At 38.9% G+C, this 19,332-nt stretch overlaps 1 protein-coding gene across 2 annotated transcripts in view; it reads right to left on the reverse strand.

The window, feature by feature from the left end:
- ipo11 (importin 11) overlaps positions 1 to 19,332 on the reverse strand; it is a 240,467-nt gene that overhangs the window by 123,082 nt on the left and 98,053 nt on the right. For both annotated transcript variants that reach the window (XM_061900443.1, XM_061900433.1), the window contains one exon: positions 353 to 479. In XM_061900443.1, the coding sequence (XP_061756427.1) occupies positions 353 to 479 (127 nt within the window). The remainder of the gene's footprint in view (positions 1 to 352; positions 480 to 19,332) is intronic.

A 19,332-nucleotide genomic window follows, 5' to 3' on the forward strand; every position in this document is an offset into this window, starting at 1 on the left:
CATAGAACACAAACATGAATGTAATGCCCGCATCATAACAATAAGTTTCGAGAGGTAATTGGAAAGTCACCCGCATGAAAGATTTTGTTTAATATTAGCATCCGACACTATGATTAATCCATCAAACTTTCAAATAATGCACATACTTGTTCCAAATAGCTTTTGTATGCTCAGTATTCTGAAAAAACAATCAAACGCAGAGCTTGTGAGGCAATAAATTGCATCTGAAGAATGTGGCGGCTGAACAAAAATGGAATTAACATGGAATATTCCAATGAGAAAATTTCAGGATTTGTAAGGATCGCTGTGATAAAACGATCATGAACAACAATGGCTTTAGAGGTTGACTTACCACCAGGTCAGGATCCTGCATGAGAGTGAGGATGACCTCGTAGAGTAAAGGACGGAGGTCGGATTTAAATTTGACGGGAATCCATTGACCTATTAGCCATATGACTCTCCGTCGAATCAGCTTGTATCTGCAGAGAGAAATAATTGTTAATAGAGCTCTTCTTAGCGTGCTTCTATGACAGCATATTTTGAAAAAATTAACCACGTGGCTACCCACGTCAGTACTACGGCTAATCAAACGATGAAAATGGCATTATGTTTGCTGATAGCATCTGCAAAGACTGTAATTAAAGATTGATGTGTTAAGAGCATGCAACGTATCACTCCGATCTAAGGCTGCAACAATTAATCGATTAGAAAAAAGCTTTGATTTATATTGTGTTGCTTCAGTTAATTGTTTGAGTGTAATTAATACAAAATGTATAAAATCCAGACCACATGGAGTACCCCAAACTTTAAATACACGGACAGTTTCCGCATAGCTGTGGCAATAAAATGCACATGAGATATCAATAATAATAATGGACTAGATTTTATATCGCGCTTTTCTATTATTAGATACTCAAAGCGCTCACAGAGAAGTGAGAACCGATCATTAATTCACACTGGTGGTGGTAAGCTACATTTGTAGCCACAGCTGCGTAGAATGACGGAAGCGAGGCTGTCAGTTTGCGCCTACGACCCTTCTGACCACCACCTATTATTCATTCATCATTCATTAACCAGTGTGAGTGGCACCGGGGGCCAGGGTGAAGTGTCCTGCCCAAGGACACAACCGCAGCGATTTGGATGTCAAGAGGCGGGGAGCGTACCTGCAACCCTCAGGCTTCTGGCACGGCAGCTCTAGCCACACAATTAACTGCTGCTTGCCTTTAATCACGGCCTTGTGATGAGCTAACAGCATGTTTGATTTACCCGCATTGATGCCCACTGAGCAAAGTTAGAGGTCTTTTGGCACATGCTTCAGAAAGCCTACCTCGGTTTGCAATCAACAGGCTTTAATTCATCCATCTTCTACCGCTTGTCCCTTTTGGGGTCGCTGGAGCCAATCTCAGCTGCATTTGGGTGGAAGGCCGGGTACACCCTGGACAAGTCGCCACCTCATCACAGGGCCAACACAGAGAGACAGACAACATTCACACTCACATTCACACACTAGGGCCAATTTAGTGTTGCCAATCAACCTATCCCCAGGTGCATGTTTCTGCCATATTTTGAAAAGTTAGCCAGCCGGCTAAAATTAACATTTTCACAACATGTATTCTTTTTTGGGCTTTCTTCACAGTATAAGCATGTATTCGTAGAATGTAGCATTCAAAGCATCTGGTGTTCTTACTTCATGAAACAGTCGTAGACAATAGCCAAGTTAAAGGTTCGACCTGTACTTCCAAACCAACGTTTTTCTCATCAATTGTATAGTTTGTATTGTTTTTAACCCAGAAGAGAGAACACTGTACTCTCAATTTAAGGACTCAGGTTCGACTCCCGGGCTGACCGGAAGTAGGTGCTTAACCAAGCGGATTACACCTGGGGTGAATCCAAATGTCGTCGTGCGATAAATTGTGCCATAAATTATTTCTGATAAACGGCACTATTGACAGTATTTTGTGATAAAGTTAGGCACTGATGTTATCAAGTTCAACAATTAAATCATCCTAAATACCTACCGTATTTTTCGGATTATAAGTCGCTCCCGAGTGTACGTCGCACCGGCCGAAAATGCATAATAAAGAAGGAAAAAAACATATATACGTCGCACTGGAGTATAAGTCGCATTTTTGGGGGAAATGTATTTGATAAAATCCAACACCAAGAATAGACATTTGAAAGGCAATTTAAAAAAAATAAATAGTGAACTGGCTGAATAAGTGTACATTATGATGCATAAATAACCAACTGAGAACGTGCCTGGTTTGTTAATTTAACATATTATGGTAAGAGTCTTTCAAATAACTATAACATATAGAACATGCTATACGTTTACCAAACAATTTGTCACTCCTAATCGATAAATCTCATGAAATCTTCTTCCTCGATGTCGCTTCTAAACAACTCTGCCTACTCCAAAGGTATGCGCCGCTTCCTCTTGTCGTTTTCTGCTGCATATTTCACAACGTCCAGTTTGTAATCTGCAGTACATAATTTCCTTTTCGGTGCCATTTTTGTTCAGCCCTTGTCAGTTTTTATAAGAAACCGCCAACGTTGAAATGATCCATCTTAATAGCTACGGTAGTAGCATATAGCAGTTAGCATCTCATGACCCAAAATGCACTTCTGCCATGACACTCCCCTGTTGAATTATTATTGGTTGACGTGTATGTGACGATTGCTGACATATGTGTGACTATTCCTGACATTTTCTCCGTCTCTTCCGCGAATGAAATAAATAATACTATTTAATATTTTACGGTAATATGTTAATAATTTCACACATAAGTCGCTCAGGAGTATATGTCCCACCCCCGGCCAAACGATGAAAAAAAACTGCGATTTACAATCCGAAAAATACTGTAAATTAACTAAATCTCTGAGCAAAAATTGCACTTCAAAAAATATTGCACAACTTGAATAGCTGTTTATCGCCTAGTTGGAAAAACTTGGTTGGGATGTCTTTTTTATGGCCAATGCCGTAACAGTCAATCCATCAATCAATCGTTTATTTATATACGCCTAGTTGGGAAAACTAGGTTGGGATGTCTTTTTTGTGGCCAATGCCGTAACATTGGCCACAAATGTTACGGCATTTGTGGCCAATGTTACTCAATCGTTTATTTATATAGCCCTAAATCACGAGTGTTTCAAAGGGCTGCATAAGCCACAACAACATCCTCGGTTCAGATCCCACATCAGGGCAAGAAAAAACCTAATGGGACAATGAGAAACCTTGGAAAGGACTGCAGATGTGGTGACCGGTGCAATAGACGTCGAGTGGATCTAGTATAATATTGTGAGAGTCCAGTCCATATTGGATCTAACATAATAGTGAGAGTCCAGTCCATAGTAGAGCCAGCAGGAGACCATCCCGAGCGAAACATACTTGGTTGCTCGTCCATGTTGAAGGGTTCATGTTGCTCATTCAGTTTATTCAAGAATATACTCTCGTGCCACGTAGCTTGTGTACACAAGGTGTCTTACTCCTCCCCCAACGTACCCTCCCGCAGACCTTAACGTGCACATTCAAAAAATATCTAGCTTTGTGTCAGCGTACACTAATGATGACCAAGAAAAACAAAGGTCATGAAAACTTCCCACGTCCTAAAATCTATTATAAAGACAATTTACATCAAATACAAAATATAAAAAAAAATTTAATATAATGATTTTATTTGCTTTTTCTTTTATTTTCTTTATTTTTTTCTTTCCTTACGGTTGTTTTGTTTCGATTACTTCATAATGTCTATGTATATATTTGAAAAAACTGTATAGAGACATGTTAACGTGGATGTTCTGATTGTTTAAATTTGATCAAATAAAGTTAGGGAAACAAAAAAAAAAGCTGTGATTTATCAGCTTGTTATGCCATCATATACGGGGTTCGCACAGCCCAACTTAACGAACGCCTTTTTCTACAGTTTCGAAGCAATGGGTGCATTAAAAGTAGCTGTTGTTTCAAAATTATTATTAGTTCTACCTCCGACATTAAAGTTTTAGATGCCATTGTTTAATACAACCACTACTACACACAAGAAAACATGGGAAAAAGAATTGAGAGAAGGTCCCGCCTGCGTGTATCGAAACAAAGATTGTGGATGACTGACAAGCGGCTCACTCTGTCCATGTAAATTCACTGTCGAATAAACATGGTCAGGTGCTGACAGTGATGCCCAGTGAGAGTTCTTGTATCCAGTTTGAAAGTCAGATACGAAGAAAGGAAACACACACGTAACAATTTATCCATAACAGCAAAGTCATTGAGTTCATTTTCATTTATCGTTCATTTAATTGGCCCAGGCCCACAATTGCTTTAATTTTTTTAATGCCTCTGGATATCAAATTTAATGTTTTTTTTATTGCCATTAAAGACCTTGATTTTGGCAGAAGCTATTTAATGCTTTTTAATGACCAGGGGGAACCCTTAAAAGTATTCTGTCAGTCTCGACCAATAGTTCAGTCACATACTGTAGTCATACCTGAGAGCTATAGCGGTTTGACACTGTTTCTACCAAGAGGAATTTACAGATTTGAATGAAGCCAAGTACCACCTCAGAAACACTTGGCTCTCCAAGTACCACCATAATGACCAACACTGATAATGTACAATGGAATAGCTCATTGACAGGCTAAAGAAAATTAGCAGAGCAAAATTGCACAAACGCTTATCAAATAATATTTTATCAGAACAAAATTGACATAAAACTCAATAGAAACAAACACTGACCGTGAACGTTGTAATGCTCAATGAGGCTCCTGCGGCACACACGCCTCAGTGCATGCATGCTGATTAACTACGGAAGCCTGTTGCTCAAACCTAAAATTCTTAATTTAGAAACATAACGGAGTTGATGTTTTGTGGACCATGATTACAAGAGATGAAGGCACATATCCCCTGGAAGGTGAAATGTTACTGTATTGCTAAATCTTCTAAAACAATTTTTTTTTTTGGGGTTGTTTCCCTAAATTTACTGCTCATATACTATTTATATCCACAAGGGATACATGGGAATCACTGGATTAGCATAACCATTATTAGCTAATAGTTTCGAAGGTAAAGAGTTGACATCTGAGCAGCTGGCTAGGGGCCAATTAAAAATCAATCACTAAATAGCTCCAGCCCCTGACCTGACCATGAACAAAAAAATGCAATAGTAAGAATGAACTGATTGACTTGGCGAAGAAGTACGTGTAAGCATGCCAGAATGCAGCCAAAAACCAAAGGGGACACTGGAATTGGAAACAAGGTGAAATGAGTGCTGATGAAAACAAAAATCATGATGGCTGAGAAGTGTGTGATATGAAATGAAATTTTCCTCAGCGTCCAACCTTGTTTCTACTGAATCTAGAGGCCTTCTACACAGAAAGGAATGAATAGAGAGATAGAGAGTTTAAGGAAGGGAGAGATAAGAGAACAACACTATTTGGGTTTGGGTTGCTCAAACTTTATCAACATTTGCCAGGGAATGAAAGAACAAAGACTGGGCATATAGCCAGAACATTGCAGACAGCAGCATAAATCAGGATTTGAGAGACACAATAGTGTGTGTTTGGACAAACTGAAAAAAAAAATCTACATTTGACAGTTATTATTTTAATTCAAAGCGAAGCATGTTTATTATGACCACTAACAAACTTAAATAAGAGTTGAATCGTTATCTTTTCACAAACAAAAGATAGCATTTTACCAATGGGTCAAGCAAGAATAGAAGAGCATCTAATTACCGCAGGGTTTAGAGCCAACCCAAGGGCCAAGTATTGCGAGACACATTTTATTTTTTACCAGGTTCTATTGTGGCGGAGGCATATGGTGTGCTTTCCAATATGAGCAAGCAGGTACATCTGTTCCAGAGAAAAATGGCCTTGGGAATAGTCCCACTAGCGCAACAATTAATCAGGTTGCAAACAACAGCTCAGCTTGAGCATAAGTATCCAGTAAGCGATATCACAGGCAAACGAAAGATAATTGTTCATGGTATAATTCAAAGGACTCTGACTGCAGTATAGAAAGTAATGTTGATCAAAGTTTAAAAGTGAACGCAGGCCAAGAATTGAGCACATTTAATAAAAACCTGAATACTACATTCTGCACAGCACTTAATTGACACGTCCGAACTGCTGAGTTTTGAGGGCAAACGATCGACTAATTTAGCACTCCATTCAAACTATAAAATTAACCTACCTTAAAAAGTTTTGTAGCTTGCTACATTTTTTCACAAGAGCCTGTAATTGCTTTTTTTAATTTTTTATTTGTTCCTTACTCAACATTTTGAGAGCTGCCTGAGCTAAATTCACCGAACACCTGACCCTGATGCAACTAGTAACTCTCGGAAAATCTCGGAACAACTTTGCTGTTCTTGTTGTCAGTAAACCTTTGTCACACAATTCCAAAATGGCTGTGCCCATTTTGTTAATAAATTAATTATGCCAAGTCTTAAACAGTGGACATGTAAGAAAATGTAAGAAAAAAAATCATGTTGGGTTGTTTTTATCAATTTATTCGACGAAACAATTACCTTACAATTGACCATTAAAAAGTAAAAGGTCAAGGGAAGTAGGGCTGAGCGATATAGCCTTTTATTAATATCTCGATATTTTAAGCCCATGTCACGATGCACGATATATATCGCAATATTCTGAATTAGCCTTGAAATAACACTTGATGCATATAATCACACCAGTATGATGATTCTATGTGTCTACATTAAAACATTCTTGTTCCTACTGCATTAATGTATGCTCCTTTTAAACGTTCATGCAGAGATGGAAATCACAACTAAGTCAATTGACCAAAAATGTATTTACTAAACAGTTATTAAGCAGTGGCACAAACATTCATGTCATTTCCAAAATAGAAAGTGCAAGATTGTCAGAGACTTTTTAAAAAAAGCTGTAGGTCCATTTTAGTGAATGATGTCACTAAGATGACATATCAAAACAACACTAAATTAAAGTGTACTTTTTGTACAGAACGCCACTACAATAGTTAACAACAAATAAAGTGCACTTTTGTGCATGATGTCACACAATATATTTCAATAACTGTCAAATAAAAATTAGCTGCATAATAGGTTCCTGCAGACATTATCTCCTTCAGTTGTTGACTTTTATTTTCCTACGGTGTTGATCTTGAAATAGTTGTTTCGGCATTTTGTTGGTGTAGCACCGGCCAGTGATGTTGACATGCGGAGTTTCAAGCACTCCTCATTCTCTAGCGGGTGACTTTTCAAATTAAGTTACATTAGCAGTGCTGCTACATTTTTGTAGCAACGCTTTTGCTGCATAAATGTTGAACATATTCCCGCTTAAAGCCAAACCATTGCCAGACGATGGATCCCGTGCTGTTTTTCTTGGTAATTAATTCTTCCTCCATTTGTTACCAGATTCGCACCTTCTCTCTCTCGTATTACCACTCGCACCTCACCGTTAGCATCACAGCTAACGTTACCATGTCACTACCTGTCTGCTCTGCGGTAGCGTGTGACGTTGCACATGTGACAGGATGTGACGCGTGAGAAGGTGTGCTTGGTTTATGTCTCTGTGAGAAGCAGACGCAAGATAGAGTGGGAAACACATGCAGTGTAGTGCCTGCAGCTAAAAGCAACCGCGTGAGAATGTATACTCGAATATCACAATATAGTAATTTTCTATATCGCACAGAGACAAACCCGTGATACATCGAGTATATCGATATATCGCCCAGCTCTAAAGGAAGGTCAGGGCATGTTCTTGCTGTTGATGCTGGTCAAATTTTTAGGGCATTACGGCAAATGACAAAGGCACTTGCCACGGTTGTCTTGGTTAAAATCAAACCTTACTACTCACTGCAAACTTCATAATAAACAACAAACATAATCAAACCTTACTTAATGTACAATGTCTGCTGCCACTGGAATGTCGACTGCTAGGATGTAAATATATTCCTGTTTAGATGAAGAATAACTCATGATCCTTTAATTTCTCACCATTCCCAGGTCTAAACTGGATGCGAAAGTTGACCAACTTGTGGGATTCAGTGTTCATTCTTCGACTATCAAGGTGGAAAGGCAGTATTTCCAATGCGGGAAAGCGGCTGGCTAGATCATGACGTCAATATAGCAGCAACACGTTTATCTTTCTGTGACAATAAGCCGCTAAAAATAGTTTGTCTGTGTTAGCGCTGAAAACAAAAATATCAATATTACTCAATTAAAATGCAGGTCACGGAATGTAAATGGACTATTGTTGGCGCTTTTTGGACGGTTATTTGAATCTTGTTTTTAATATTTTTGAGCAGCACTTTGGAAACATTTTCGTTGTTTAAAAGGTGCTATATAAATAAAGTGGATTGGATTGGATTATTTAGAGTGTTTTGTGAGCAAAATAGAAGACCTCTCGTTACGTCCATTATACGCAGACTTTTATTTAATTTATTTAAGAGATAGAATGCATTTTAAAAAAAAGGGAGCGACAGAGACAGAGAGAGACGGAGAAGACTTCAACACAAACTAAAAAAGGTGAAGCCACAAAAGGCAAAGTAAAAATGTCAGTGTTTCACAGTATCGTATGCATTCAGGCTGAGTCAAACAATGGAGAAGATAGACAACCTCTTCCCCCCACTGTCTGGAGGACACAAAAGCTCTTGTCAGGTAATCTGTGACAATAACATGTACGTAGGGTAAATAGGGCACTGTTGACTGTGGTCAAATATCAACCATACTATGGCTGGGTGATTTGTCTGAAAAATAATCTAAACCGATTTAAGAGAGCTTTTAACGGACAAAAAACTGCTGTGTCGCTATTTTGTTTTTTGTACCCCTAGTATTTCCAGTTATAAAATTACGCGACAGGCAGCGAGGTGTCACAAAGCGGGAAAAGTCTGGAGAAAATCAGGAAAAAAAGTTATCGTATGATACTCAGTACGTATCAATGCACTAAATTAGTCCGACTTCTCAAATAGTTTGGTTCTAAATAAGCCTCCAGCATGCCCATGAAAACAATTTATATCTGATTGTGTTCGGTTTTTGAAAAGTCGGACTAACACACCTTGATTATGCAATTGAAAACCAAATCTTTCGAAAGGGAATGTTCGGCGGAACAGGACCCTTAGTATTGCGCATGTGCCAGTCTCAAGGCGCGGGAAACCCCCCGGAAGCAGATACTATTCAATAAAAACATAGCAACAATTGTAATGAAGAGAATACTGTCTATTTACTTCACAAATTAAAAGAACAAAACATTTTGAAGTGCACCGATGGTTGAAAAAAAACACAGATTTTATAAAATTTAGCTAAAGAAATGTAGAATGCCGGCTTAATTTGGACTCCAGAAAAAATCACGAATGAGATTAAATAGAATGAAGCAGGTATATTAAAGGAGAGTAATAAAGCATACACAAAACTCTTCACGCTGCATCTGTGCAAGCCAACTGATTCCCTTTCCGCTCAACTGGTAAAATAATCCAGAACAATGCAACCTTCCAAAGGATATCAGTCGGGGCATGAACAGTCTTTCCCTTCGGATTTAAAACTCCTTCCATCAATCCACAGAGCCTTTTGGATGAACTTTGAGACATTCAAACGTTTTGTTTCCATGACTTTCGTATGAAAATTCCTTCGGAAAAACTGTTCCGCCGGTCTTTCATTACATCCGACCTGCATCCGCCCCGATACATAGTGGCGTCATGTTTGTAGCGCAATCCAAGATAATTTATTGATGCTGTCTGCTATTTAACATCAAAATAACAAATATAGACGTAATATTTCTAATCTGTGCAAATATTATAGCGGACATCACAACAGAGCTAGGCTGTTAACGTGTTAGAAGCCACAGTTGCCTAGTGTGACGTCATACCGGAATATAAATACACTAACCGCACTATAAGGAAATAAGCGCTCCCCAGTGTACGAAAGGCACACTGCGTAGGACCAATGAGAAAGTGCATGGACACTTAGACTTCACGCGTACGTGTGAAAATACAAAGAAAAAAAACTATTTGAGAAATCAGAATAATTTAGTGCATGGAAATGTAGTGACTGTCTCAGAGGAAAACTCAAACACCGAGTCAACAGTACAATGTGAGCAGCTCGTACCCAAAAAGTCAGTTGCTAAGACACACTTTGGCTAGACAAAGATGACAACAAAAAGTAGAGAAGCAGTTGAGTCATTTAATTGCAGATATTCTACAGTCGAGGTAGAAGTAATTGTGATTTTGATTTTCACCCTTATGCCCAGCCCTAAGTCATACATTTCTTTATGACAGGCAAGATGGATTGAAGACCAGGACAAGGACGTCACAACTTTGACTGTCTTGTCAATGTAGACGGTCCAAAAGCCATGCTGAGCACCTGGACTCTCAAAAGTGCATTTGGCCACAATATTGTAAGACTGCTGGTCCAAGTGGACATCTGCTCAGGGCACGACAGTCTCCAGGTTCCACAAGACCCACAGCAGATGTTACTGGAATTATCCACTCTAGCCTCAAAAGTTTAATGGGCAATGTATAATGTTGGATTATTAGCGTTGTAAGCTCTGCTACCCTTTATGTTTAACTGATGTCTTCTTTGAATAAAATAAATATTACTTCACCAGACACATTCTTCACATACCTCTGATTTTCCCTCGTATTTTTGTAATGAGTTTAAAAATAATCCCAAGGGGCGATTTTTTTTTTTAATGTGATCTTTGAACTGTAAAATTGAAAAGAAATAGCTGTGAATGTGTTTTGCATAAAAAAAGATGAATTAGTAAAATGAAAAGAAAGTTTTAAAAATGAGGCTTATTTGCCAAAAACAGCTTTGATTGAAGCTTACAGAGGGACAGTCCAATTCTTTTTCAGGAGTTTTTAGTCTTTAGATACAAATTATTATTGTTAAACTTTTTTATTACTAGAGTTCAGCACAGAGAACACATAAGAATGTGTTAAATGCGAGTGGCTGCTGAGCAGTGATGGTATTGGACGTGTTTAGCATTGGCTCCACGGGAATGTGGTCGAGGAGTTTCCGTGTTTAAGTGATCCCGAGAGCTATTCTGGCGGGAGCTTTGGCTATGTTAGGGTTACCCAAGCCAAACAGGTCAAAAGTGAGAATCCAGACAAAGAGTGATCCACTGGCCCTCGAAGTTAGGGTTTGGACACTGTGCTAACAACCTTGTCCTGTGAAAAGCAATATGTTAAAGAAGCAACAACAAATATAACCGAAACTTTCTGGCGTGATGGGCCTCCAAACATATCAGTAGATACATCTACAAAAGGCATTGGTGAAAGTGTTGAGCAAGCCACGAGCAAAAAAATTCGAAGTCCTAAATACCAAACGTAAAACTAATATTGGGTTTTGGAATGTTAGGACAATGTATGAAAATGTGTAGCTCGCAACCAGTTACATCAACAATGAGGCATTATTAGATTGATATCCTTGGAATAAGCAAATGTAGATGGACAGTATCCAGAAAGATCACTACCAACACTGGAGAGAATGTATTGTACTCCAGGAGAGATGACAACCTACACTATGTGGGAGTTGCAATAACACTGAGGTAAAGAGTTTAAAAAAGCTTAAATAATGGAAACCTATTAACAACAGACTAATCAAAATTAGGCTGAAAGGAAAACAAAGACCACAATTCTCCAATGTTATGCTCCATCAAATGACAGTGATGATCTCAATAAAGATGACTTCTATGATCAGGTGCATGGTGAACTAAGTGGCATTCCAGGAAATGACAAAATTATAATGGGAGACTTAAATTCAAAAATAGGAAATGACAACACCGACAGAGAGAGTGATGGGAAAACATGGCAGTGGAACCACAAATGGTAATAGTGAAACGTTGAATGATCTCTGAGCTGCCAATAATTTGGTCATTGGAGGGGAACACTTACTACATAAAAGCATCCATAAACTAACTTGGATTTCACTGAATGACAGCGACAAAAACAAGATTGACCACAACATGATAAACGGTACCAGGAGACGGACTAACCTTGACGTCAAAGTGATGCCTGCAGGAACCACTATTTAGTCATAGTGTCAATTAAAGTGAAGCTAAGGAAAGCAGGCATCAAGAAAATAGGAAGGAGACAGTTTGATGTGGCAAAACTGAAAGACCCCAATGTTATTAATTTGTTTGTGCTGCAGCTGAAGAAGATGTTGAAAGCCTTAGCAGATCTTGATGAATCTCAAGAAATCAATGATATGTGGGACAAAACCAAGACCACATTCATTCAGACTCGTGAAGCCTGCCTGGGTTACAAAGTAAATGAAAATAAGGAATGGATATCAGCAGACACACGGAACACCATCAGGAAGTGAAAAAAGATAAAGAAACATGTAATCAACTCGAGGTCTGAAAGGTTAAAACAGAATTACAACTACCAGTACCAAGAAGTGAAAAAGTCAGTAAAGAAAAAGGCAATAACAGATAAAAGGAAATACCTTTATAGTCTCACAGCACAAGCAGAAGACGCAGTAAAGAAAGGAGAGCAAGGGATAGTGGCACGTTCAAACACTGATGACATCTATTAAACAAGACAAGAAGCAAGGAATTAAACAGAGACAGAATTAAATTTAGCTCAATTGAGGAGAAACGCGTACACACTAAACCCTTGTAAAGTGTCGTCCCACACTCTGACGAAAGATTGTATGTCTTCTCTTTTATTTGGACTTTCCCTGATTACTGTTTTCCCTGTTTCTAAGGGAGGGAGGTCGTAAAAAGCCAACGCCATTGGTTACAAAACAGTTCAAAGAAAAGGTCGTAAAATAGTTCAAAGAAAAGGTGCCTGGAGGGAGGTCCGGCCCTGCCTCCACTCCACTTTGTAGATCTCGGGTAAAGACAAAATCTTCCTGTGGATTACAATACATCAAAGAAACCGACACCCTCATGTTGCTCCCATCCTACACAGTGGAGTTTTACAAGCCTTTTGCTTGGTAGGATCAAAGACAGCTTTTTTCCTCTTGCAGGGCGAGCTGAACTCAATGTAACACAAAGTGTTGTGATAACTTAGATACATATATTCTGACAGAAAGTGTACAAGCTCACCAAGAAAATTAGTGGGAAGTATAGAGAAACAACAGATGCACCAATCCTTAACAAACATGGACAGGTTTCTTACAACTGATATAGAAAGAGATGCCCGCTGGGCAGAGAATGTCAGTGAAGTCCTCGATAAACCAACACCTCAAACAGAAGCAGTACTTCAAGAAGCACATATGGATCTCAACATAAGCATTGACCCCCTATCAAAAGATAAAATCATTTCTACAATTGAGTCTCTAAGAAACGGCAAATCTCCTGGACAGGATAAGGTTAATGCAGAACTGTTTAAAAGTAAATCCAGGGGGTGCTGTTGAATTTTTTGTACCACTTTTTAAAGCAGTGTGGGAGAGAAAGCAAATTCCAGATGACTAGTCTGACAGGATCATTGTCAAAATCCCCAAAAACGGAAACTTCTGAAATTGTAATAAATGCCGCGGAATCACTCTGCTCTCAACTCCCAAAAAGATTTTTTCGAAGACCATTGTTCAGCATCTGACAGACACAGTAGACCAACAGCTCAGAGAGAAACATGCAGGGTTTCACTCAAAATGCAAACTTCTGTGAATTTAACGAAAAATAGTGACTGAACAAATTAGCATTCTTGCCAGAACTTTATTTCTCTTCCATATGCCAAACCATATTACATATTCTCTTAACTAATGTATACCACTGGAAAACATGCATGCCAAGTGGTGCATTTACAAAGCATACTCACAGATATGCACGCAAAAGAGGACAAAAACACAAACCATGTTTTTCTACACAGAGGGAAAATGACTATACTCTGGTGAAGTACATAAGAAAATTCACCTGCTTCAATATTTATGAAGAATCTACATATGCATGGGGGACAAAAGTATCTTCAAAATACTCAGGAAGCATGTACAATATGTCAAAACATGCCTTGATTCAGCACACGAACAGAAAAAACGGCAGGAGTCACATATAAGACTAGATCTTGGTTTGACAAAATCCAAGCAGTGGCAAGGTTTCATAGATGTATTTTTTTTAATATAACTTTAATGAATACAAGGACTATATTTTCTGATACAAAGAGGTAGAAACTGCTGATCAAGTATGTTTCTAAAAACTATGCTCCCAAAAGACAAAAGTAGATCATATTTCTCCAGCACTAGTTTCCCTACACAGGCTCCCTGTAGAAATTGGACTAGCAGACCTATTAAAATACATTGACCAACAATTAAATTAAAGATGCTTCATGGTCACGGGGGACCACAAAATATCCAACAGTAAGGATAGGTATGTTAACCGACATGGTTCCAATTCCTGGTACCTGGGAATAGGGTACTTAACTTAACAGTACTTATTTTCAGTACTTTAATGTTAATGTGGTAATAAAAGTTAATATTTTAATAATAAAAGAAAATAAAAATGCATTCAACATTGAGCTGATAATGTTAACAGTGCCGTTCAGTTGGTATGTTTTGTTTTCTTTGACCTTCTGAGTCTCACGATAGCTGCACAAATAATTAATTTTATAACAAAATCCAATTTAATGAGGGTATTAATAAAAAGTTAAATCAATGTTCCCCTCAATCCTGTTATGCGCCTCCAAGATAGGCTCCCTTCCTCCAGTTAAAGCGCTCCAGTCTGCACAGATATATGGCGCTTCTCACACACATCATCGCTTCCTATTTATAAATGTATTTGTGGCCAGAAATAAACTCACAAATACAGATTTGGCTCTGTTTATTAACAAATTAACGTGGAAGTGTGGCAGTAGTATTGCGAATCCACTTCACAACACAACTGCTTTGCCGGAGAAGAAGACGCAGCAGAAGGGTTCCGTGGTGCCAATTTTTCAACTTTGACACTATTCAGTGAGTAAAGGTATACATTAAAAGTGAAAGAGGAGTGTGTCTTTGCACTATGCATTTATTCGGAAATCCAATACGAAAGGGTGACAAGATTCAAAGAGTTTAAATATCATCCTTCACTGCAATATATATATATATATATATATATATATATATATATATATATATATATATATATATATATATATACATACACACACACACACACACACACATACATATATAATAGTACGTAAATATATATATACATTCATATATATACATACTCAGCTGAATTTGATTTGGCATGGCAAAATGTTCCGTTTAATGATGGAAACACTATGTTCTATAGAAAATACGGAAAACATAACAGAACATTTTACATCAGTGGCCTAGTGGTTAGAGTGTCTGCCCTGAGATCGGTAGGTTGTGAGTTCAAACCCCTGCCGAGTCATACCAAAGACTTTAAATATGGGACTCATTACCTCCCTGCTTGGCACTCAGCATCATAGGTTGGAATTGGGGGTTAAATCCCCCAAATTGATTCCCGGGAGCGGCACCGCTGATGGCCACTGTTCTTCTCACCTCCCAGGGGGTGATCAAGGGTGATGGGTCAAATGCAGAGAATAATTGCGCCACACCAAGAGTGTGTGTGACAATCATTGGTACGTACATACATACATACATACATACGTATACATACATATATATACATAAATACATATATATGTATTTATGTATAGATATACATACTAGGTCTGCGAATCTTTGGGTGTCCCACGATTCGATTCAATATCGATTCTTGGGGTCACGATTCGATAATATATCCATTTTTTCGATTCAACGCCATTCTTGATTCAAAAACGATATTTTTCGATTCAAAACGATTCTGTTTTCATTCAATACATAGGATTTCAGCAGGATCTACCCCAGTCTGCTGACATGCTAGCAAAGTAGTAGATTTTTTTGAAAAAGCTTTTATAATTGTAAAGGACAATGTTTTATCAACTGATTGCAATTATGTAAATTTGTTTTAACTATTAAACGAACCAAAAATATGACTTATTTTATCTTTGTGAACACATTGGACACAGTGTGTTGTCAAGCTTGAGATGCGATGCAAGTGTGAGCCACTGTGACACTATCGTTCTTTTTCTTAATTTTTTTTAAATGTCTAATGATAATGTCGATGAGGGATTTTTAATCACTGCTATGCTGAAATATAACTAATATTGATACTGTTGTTGATAGTATTCATCTTTGTTTCACTACTTTTGGTTTGTTCTGTGTCGTGTTTGTGTCTCTTCTCAATTGCTCTGTTTATTGCAGTTCTGAGTGTTGCTGGGTCAGGTTTGGTTTTGGAATTGGATTGCATTGTTATGGTATTGCTGTGTAGTGGTTTGTTGGATTGATTAAAAAAATAAAACAAATTAGATAAAAAATAAAATTAAAACATTGATTTACTAATATACAACAAAAACTTTAACCTTAGTCCTGACTTAAATAATAAATATAAATCGTTTATGAGGTCTGTCACACCGCTGCCTCTGTGCCTGGCTGTTATCTACCGCCCCCCAGGGCCCCATTCGGACTTTATCAGTGAATTCTCAGAGTTTGTTGCTGATCTAGTGACGCATGCCGATAATATAATTATAATGGGGGACTTTAATATCCATACGAATACCCCATCGGACCCACCGTGCGTGGCGCTCCAGGCTATAATTGATAGCTGTGGCCTTACACAAATAATAAATGAACCGACGCATCGCAGTGGTAATACGATAGACCTAGTGCTTGTCAGAGGTATCACCGTTTCCAAAGTTATGATACTCCCGTATACTAAAGTAATGTCCGATCATTACCTTATAAAATTCGAAGTTCAGACTCATGTTCGGCAAGCTAATAATAATAATAACTGCTATAGCAGCCGCAACAATGCTGCTACAACGACGACTCTTGCTGGCCTACTGCCCTCAGTAATGGCACAATTCCCAAACTATGTGGGCTCTATAGATAACCTCACTAACAACTTTAACAACGCCCTGCGCGAAACCATTGATAGTATAGCACCACTGAAGTTAAAAAAGGCCCCAAAAAGGCGTACGCCATGGTTTACAGAAGAAACTAGAGCTTAGAAATGATGTAGAAAGCTGCAACGCAAATGGTGAACCACTAAACTTGGGGTGCACCATCAAGCATGGAGTGATAGTTTAATAACTTATAAACGCATGCTTACCTTAGCTAAAGCTAAATATTACTCAAATCTCATCAGCCTTAATAAAAATGATCCAAAATTTTTGTTTAGTACAGTAGCATCGCTAACCCAACAAGGGACTCCTTCCAGTAGCTCCACCCACTCGGCAGATAACTTTATGAATTTCTTTAATAAGAAAATTTAACTTATCAGAAGGGAGATTAAAGACAATGCGTCCCAGCTACAACTGGGCTATATTAACACAGATACGACTGTATATACGGGGAATACTACAAATATCCAAAATAGTTTCTCTCGTTTTGATGAAATAACATTAGAAGAATTGTTACGTGTAAATGGAATAAAACAAACAACATGTTTACTTGACCCACTTTCTGGGAAACTTATCAAGGAGCCCTTTGTATTATTAGGTCCATCAGTGCAAAATATTATAAACGTATCACTTTCCTCGGGCACTGTTCCCCTAGCATTCAAAAAAGCGGTTATTCATCCTCTCCTTAAAAGACCTAACCTCGATCCTGACCTCATGGTAAACTACCGACCGGTGTCTCCCCTTCCCTTTATTTCGAAAACTTTCGAAAAAATTGTTGCAGAGCAGCTAAATGAACACTTAGCGTCTAACAATCTATGTGAAACCTTTCAATCCGGTTTCAGGGCAAATCACTCTACGGAGACAGCCCTCGCAAAAATTACTAATGATCAATTGCTAATGATGGATTCTGATGCGTCATCTATGCTGCTGCTCCTCGATCTTAGCGCTGCTTTCGATACAGTCGATCATAATATTTTATTAGAGCGTATCAAAACACGAATTGGTATGTCAGACTTAGCCCTGTCTTGGTTTAACTCTTATCTTACTGACAGGGTGCAGTGCGTCTCCCATAACAGCGTGACCTCAGACTATGTTAAGGTAACGTGTGGAGTTCCCCAGGGTTCGGTCCTTGGCCCTGCACTCTTCAGCATATACATGCTGCCGCTAGGTGACATCATACGCAAATACGGTGTTAGCTTTCACTGTTATGCTGATGACACCCAACTCTACATGGCCCTAAAGCTGACCAACACGCCGGATTGTAATCAGCTGGAGGAGTGTCTTAATGAAATTAAACAATGGATGTCCGCTAACTTTTTGCAACTCAATGCCAAAAAAACGGAAATGCTGATTATCGGTCCTGCTAGACACCGACCTCTATTTAATAATACAACTTTAACATATGTGAAAAGTGAAAAGCTCTGCCATCCGGGAGGAACTCAAAGTAAAGCCGCTGCTCCTTCACATCGAGAGGAGCCAGATGAGGTGGTTCGGGCATCTGGTCAGGATGGCACCCGAACGCCTCCCTAAGGAGGTGTTTAGGGCACGTCCAACCGGTAGGAGGCCACGGGAAAGACCCAGGACACGTTGGGAAGACTATGTCTTCCGGCTGGCCTGGGAATGCCTCGGGATCCCCCGGGAAGAGCTAGACGAAGTGGCTGGGGAGAGGGAAGTCTGGGTTTCCCTGCTTAGGCTGTTGCCCCCGCGACCCGACCTCGGATAAGCGGAAGATGATGGATGGATGGATGGATGAACTTTAACATATAAATAAATGATAAATGGGTTGTACTTGTATAGCGCTTTTCTACCTTCATGGTACTCAAAGCGCTTTGACACTACTTCCACATTTACCCATTCACACACATATTCACACACTGATGGGGGAGCTGCCATGCAAGGCGCTAACCAGCACCCATCAGGAGCAAGGGTGAAATGTCTTGCTCAGGACACAACGGACGTGACGAGGTTGGTACTAGGTGGGAATTGAACAGGACCCTTGGGTTGCGGACGGCCGACAACCAAACAATTAAACAAGGCAAGTCGGTAAAGAATCTGTGTATTATCTTCGACCCAACTCTCTCTTTTGAGTCACACATTCAAAGCGTTACTAAAACGGCCTTCTTTCATTTCCGTAATATCGCTAAAATTCGCTCCATTTTGTCCACTAAAGACGCTGAGATCATTATCCATGCGTTTGTTACGTCTCGTCTCAATTACTGTAACGTATTATTTTCGGGTCTCCCCATGTTTAGCATTAAACGATTGCAGTTGGTACAAAATGTGGCTGCTAGACTTTTGACAAGAACAAGAAAGTTTGATCATATTACGCCTATACTGGCTCACCTGCACTGGCTTCCTGTGCACTTAAGATGTGACTTCAAGGTTTTACTACTTACGTATAAAATACTACACGGTCTAGCTCCATCCTATCTTGCTGATTGTATTGTACCATATGTCCCGGCAAGAAATCTGCG

The sequence above is a fragment of the Nerophis ophidion genome, linkage group LG01 (genome assembly GCF_033978795.1).
Source record: "Nerophis ophidion isolate RoL-2023_Sa linkage group LG01, RoL_Noph_v1.0, whole genome shotgun sequence".
Lineage (NCBI taxonomy): Eukaryota > Metazoa > Chordata > Actinopteri > Syngnathiformes > Syngnathidae > Nerophis > Nerophis ophidion.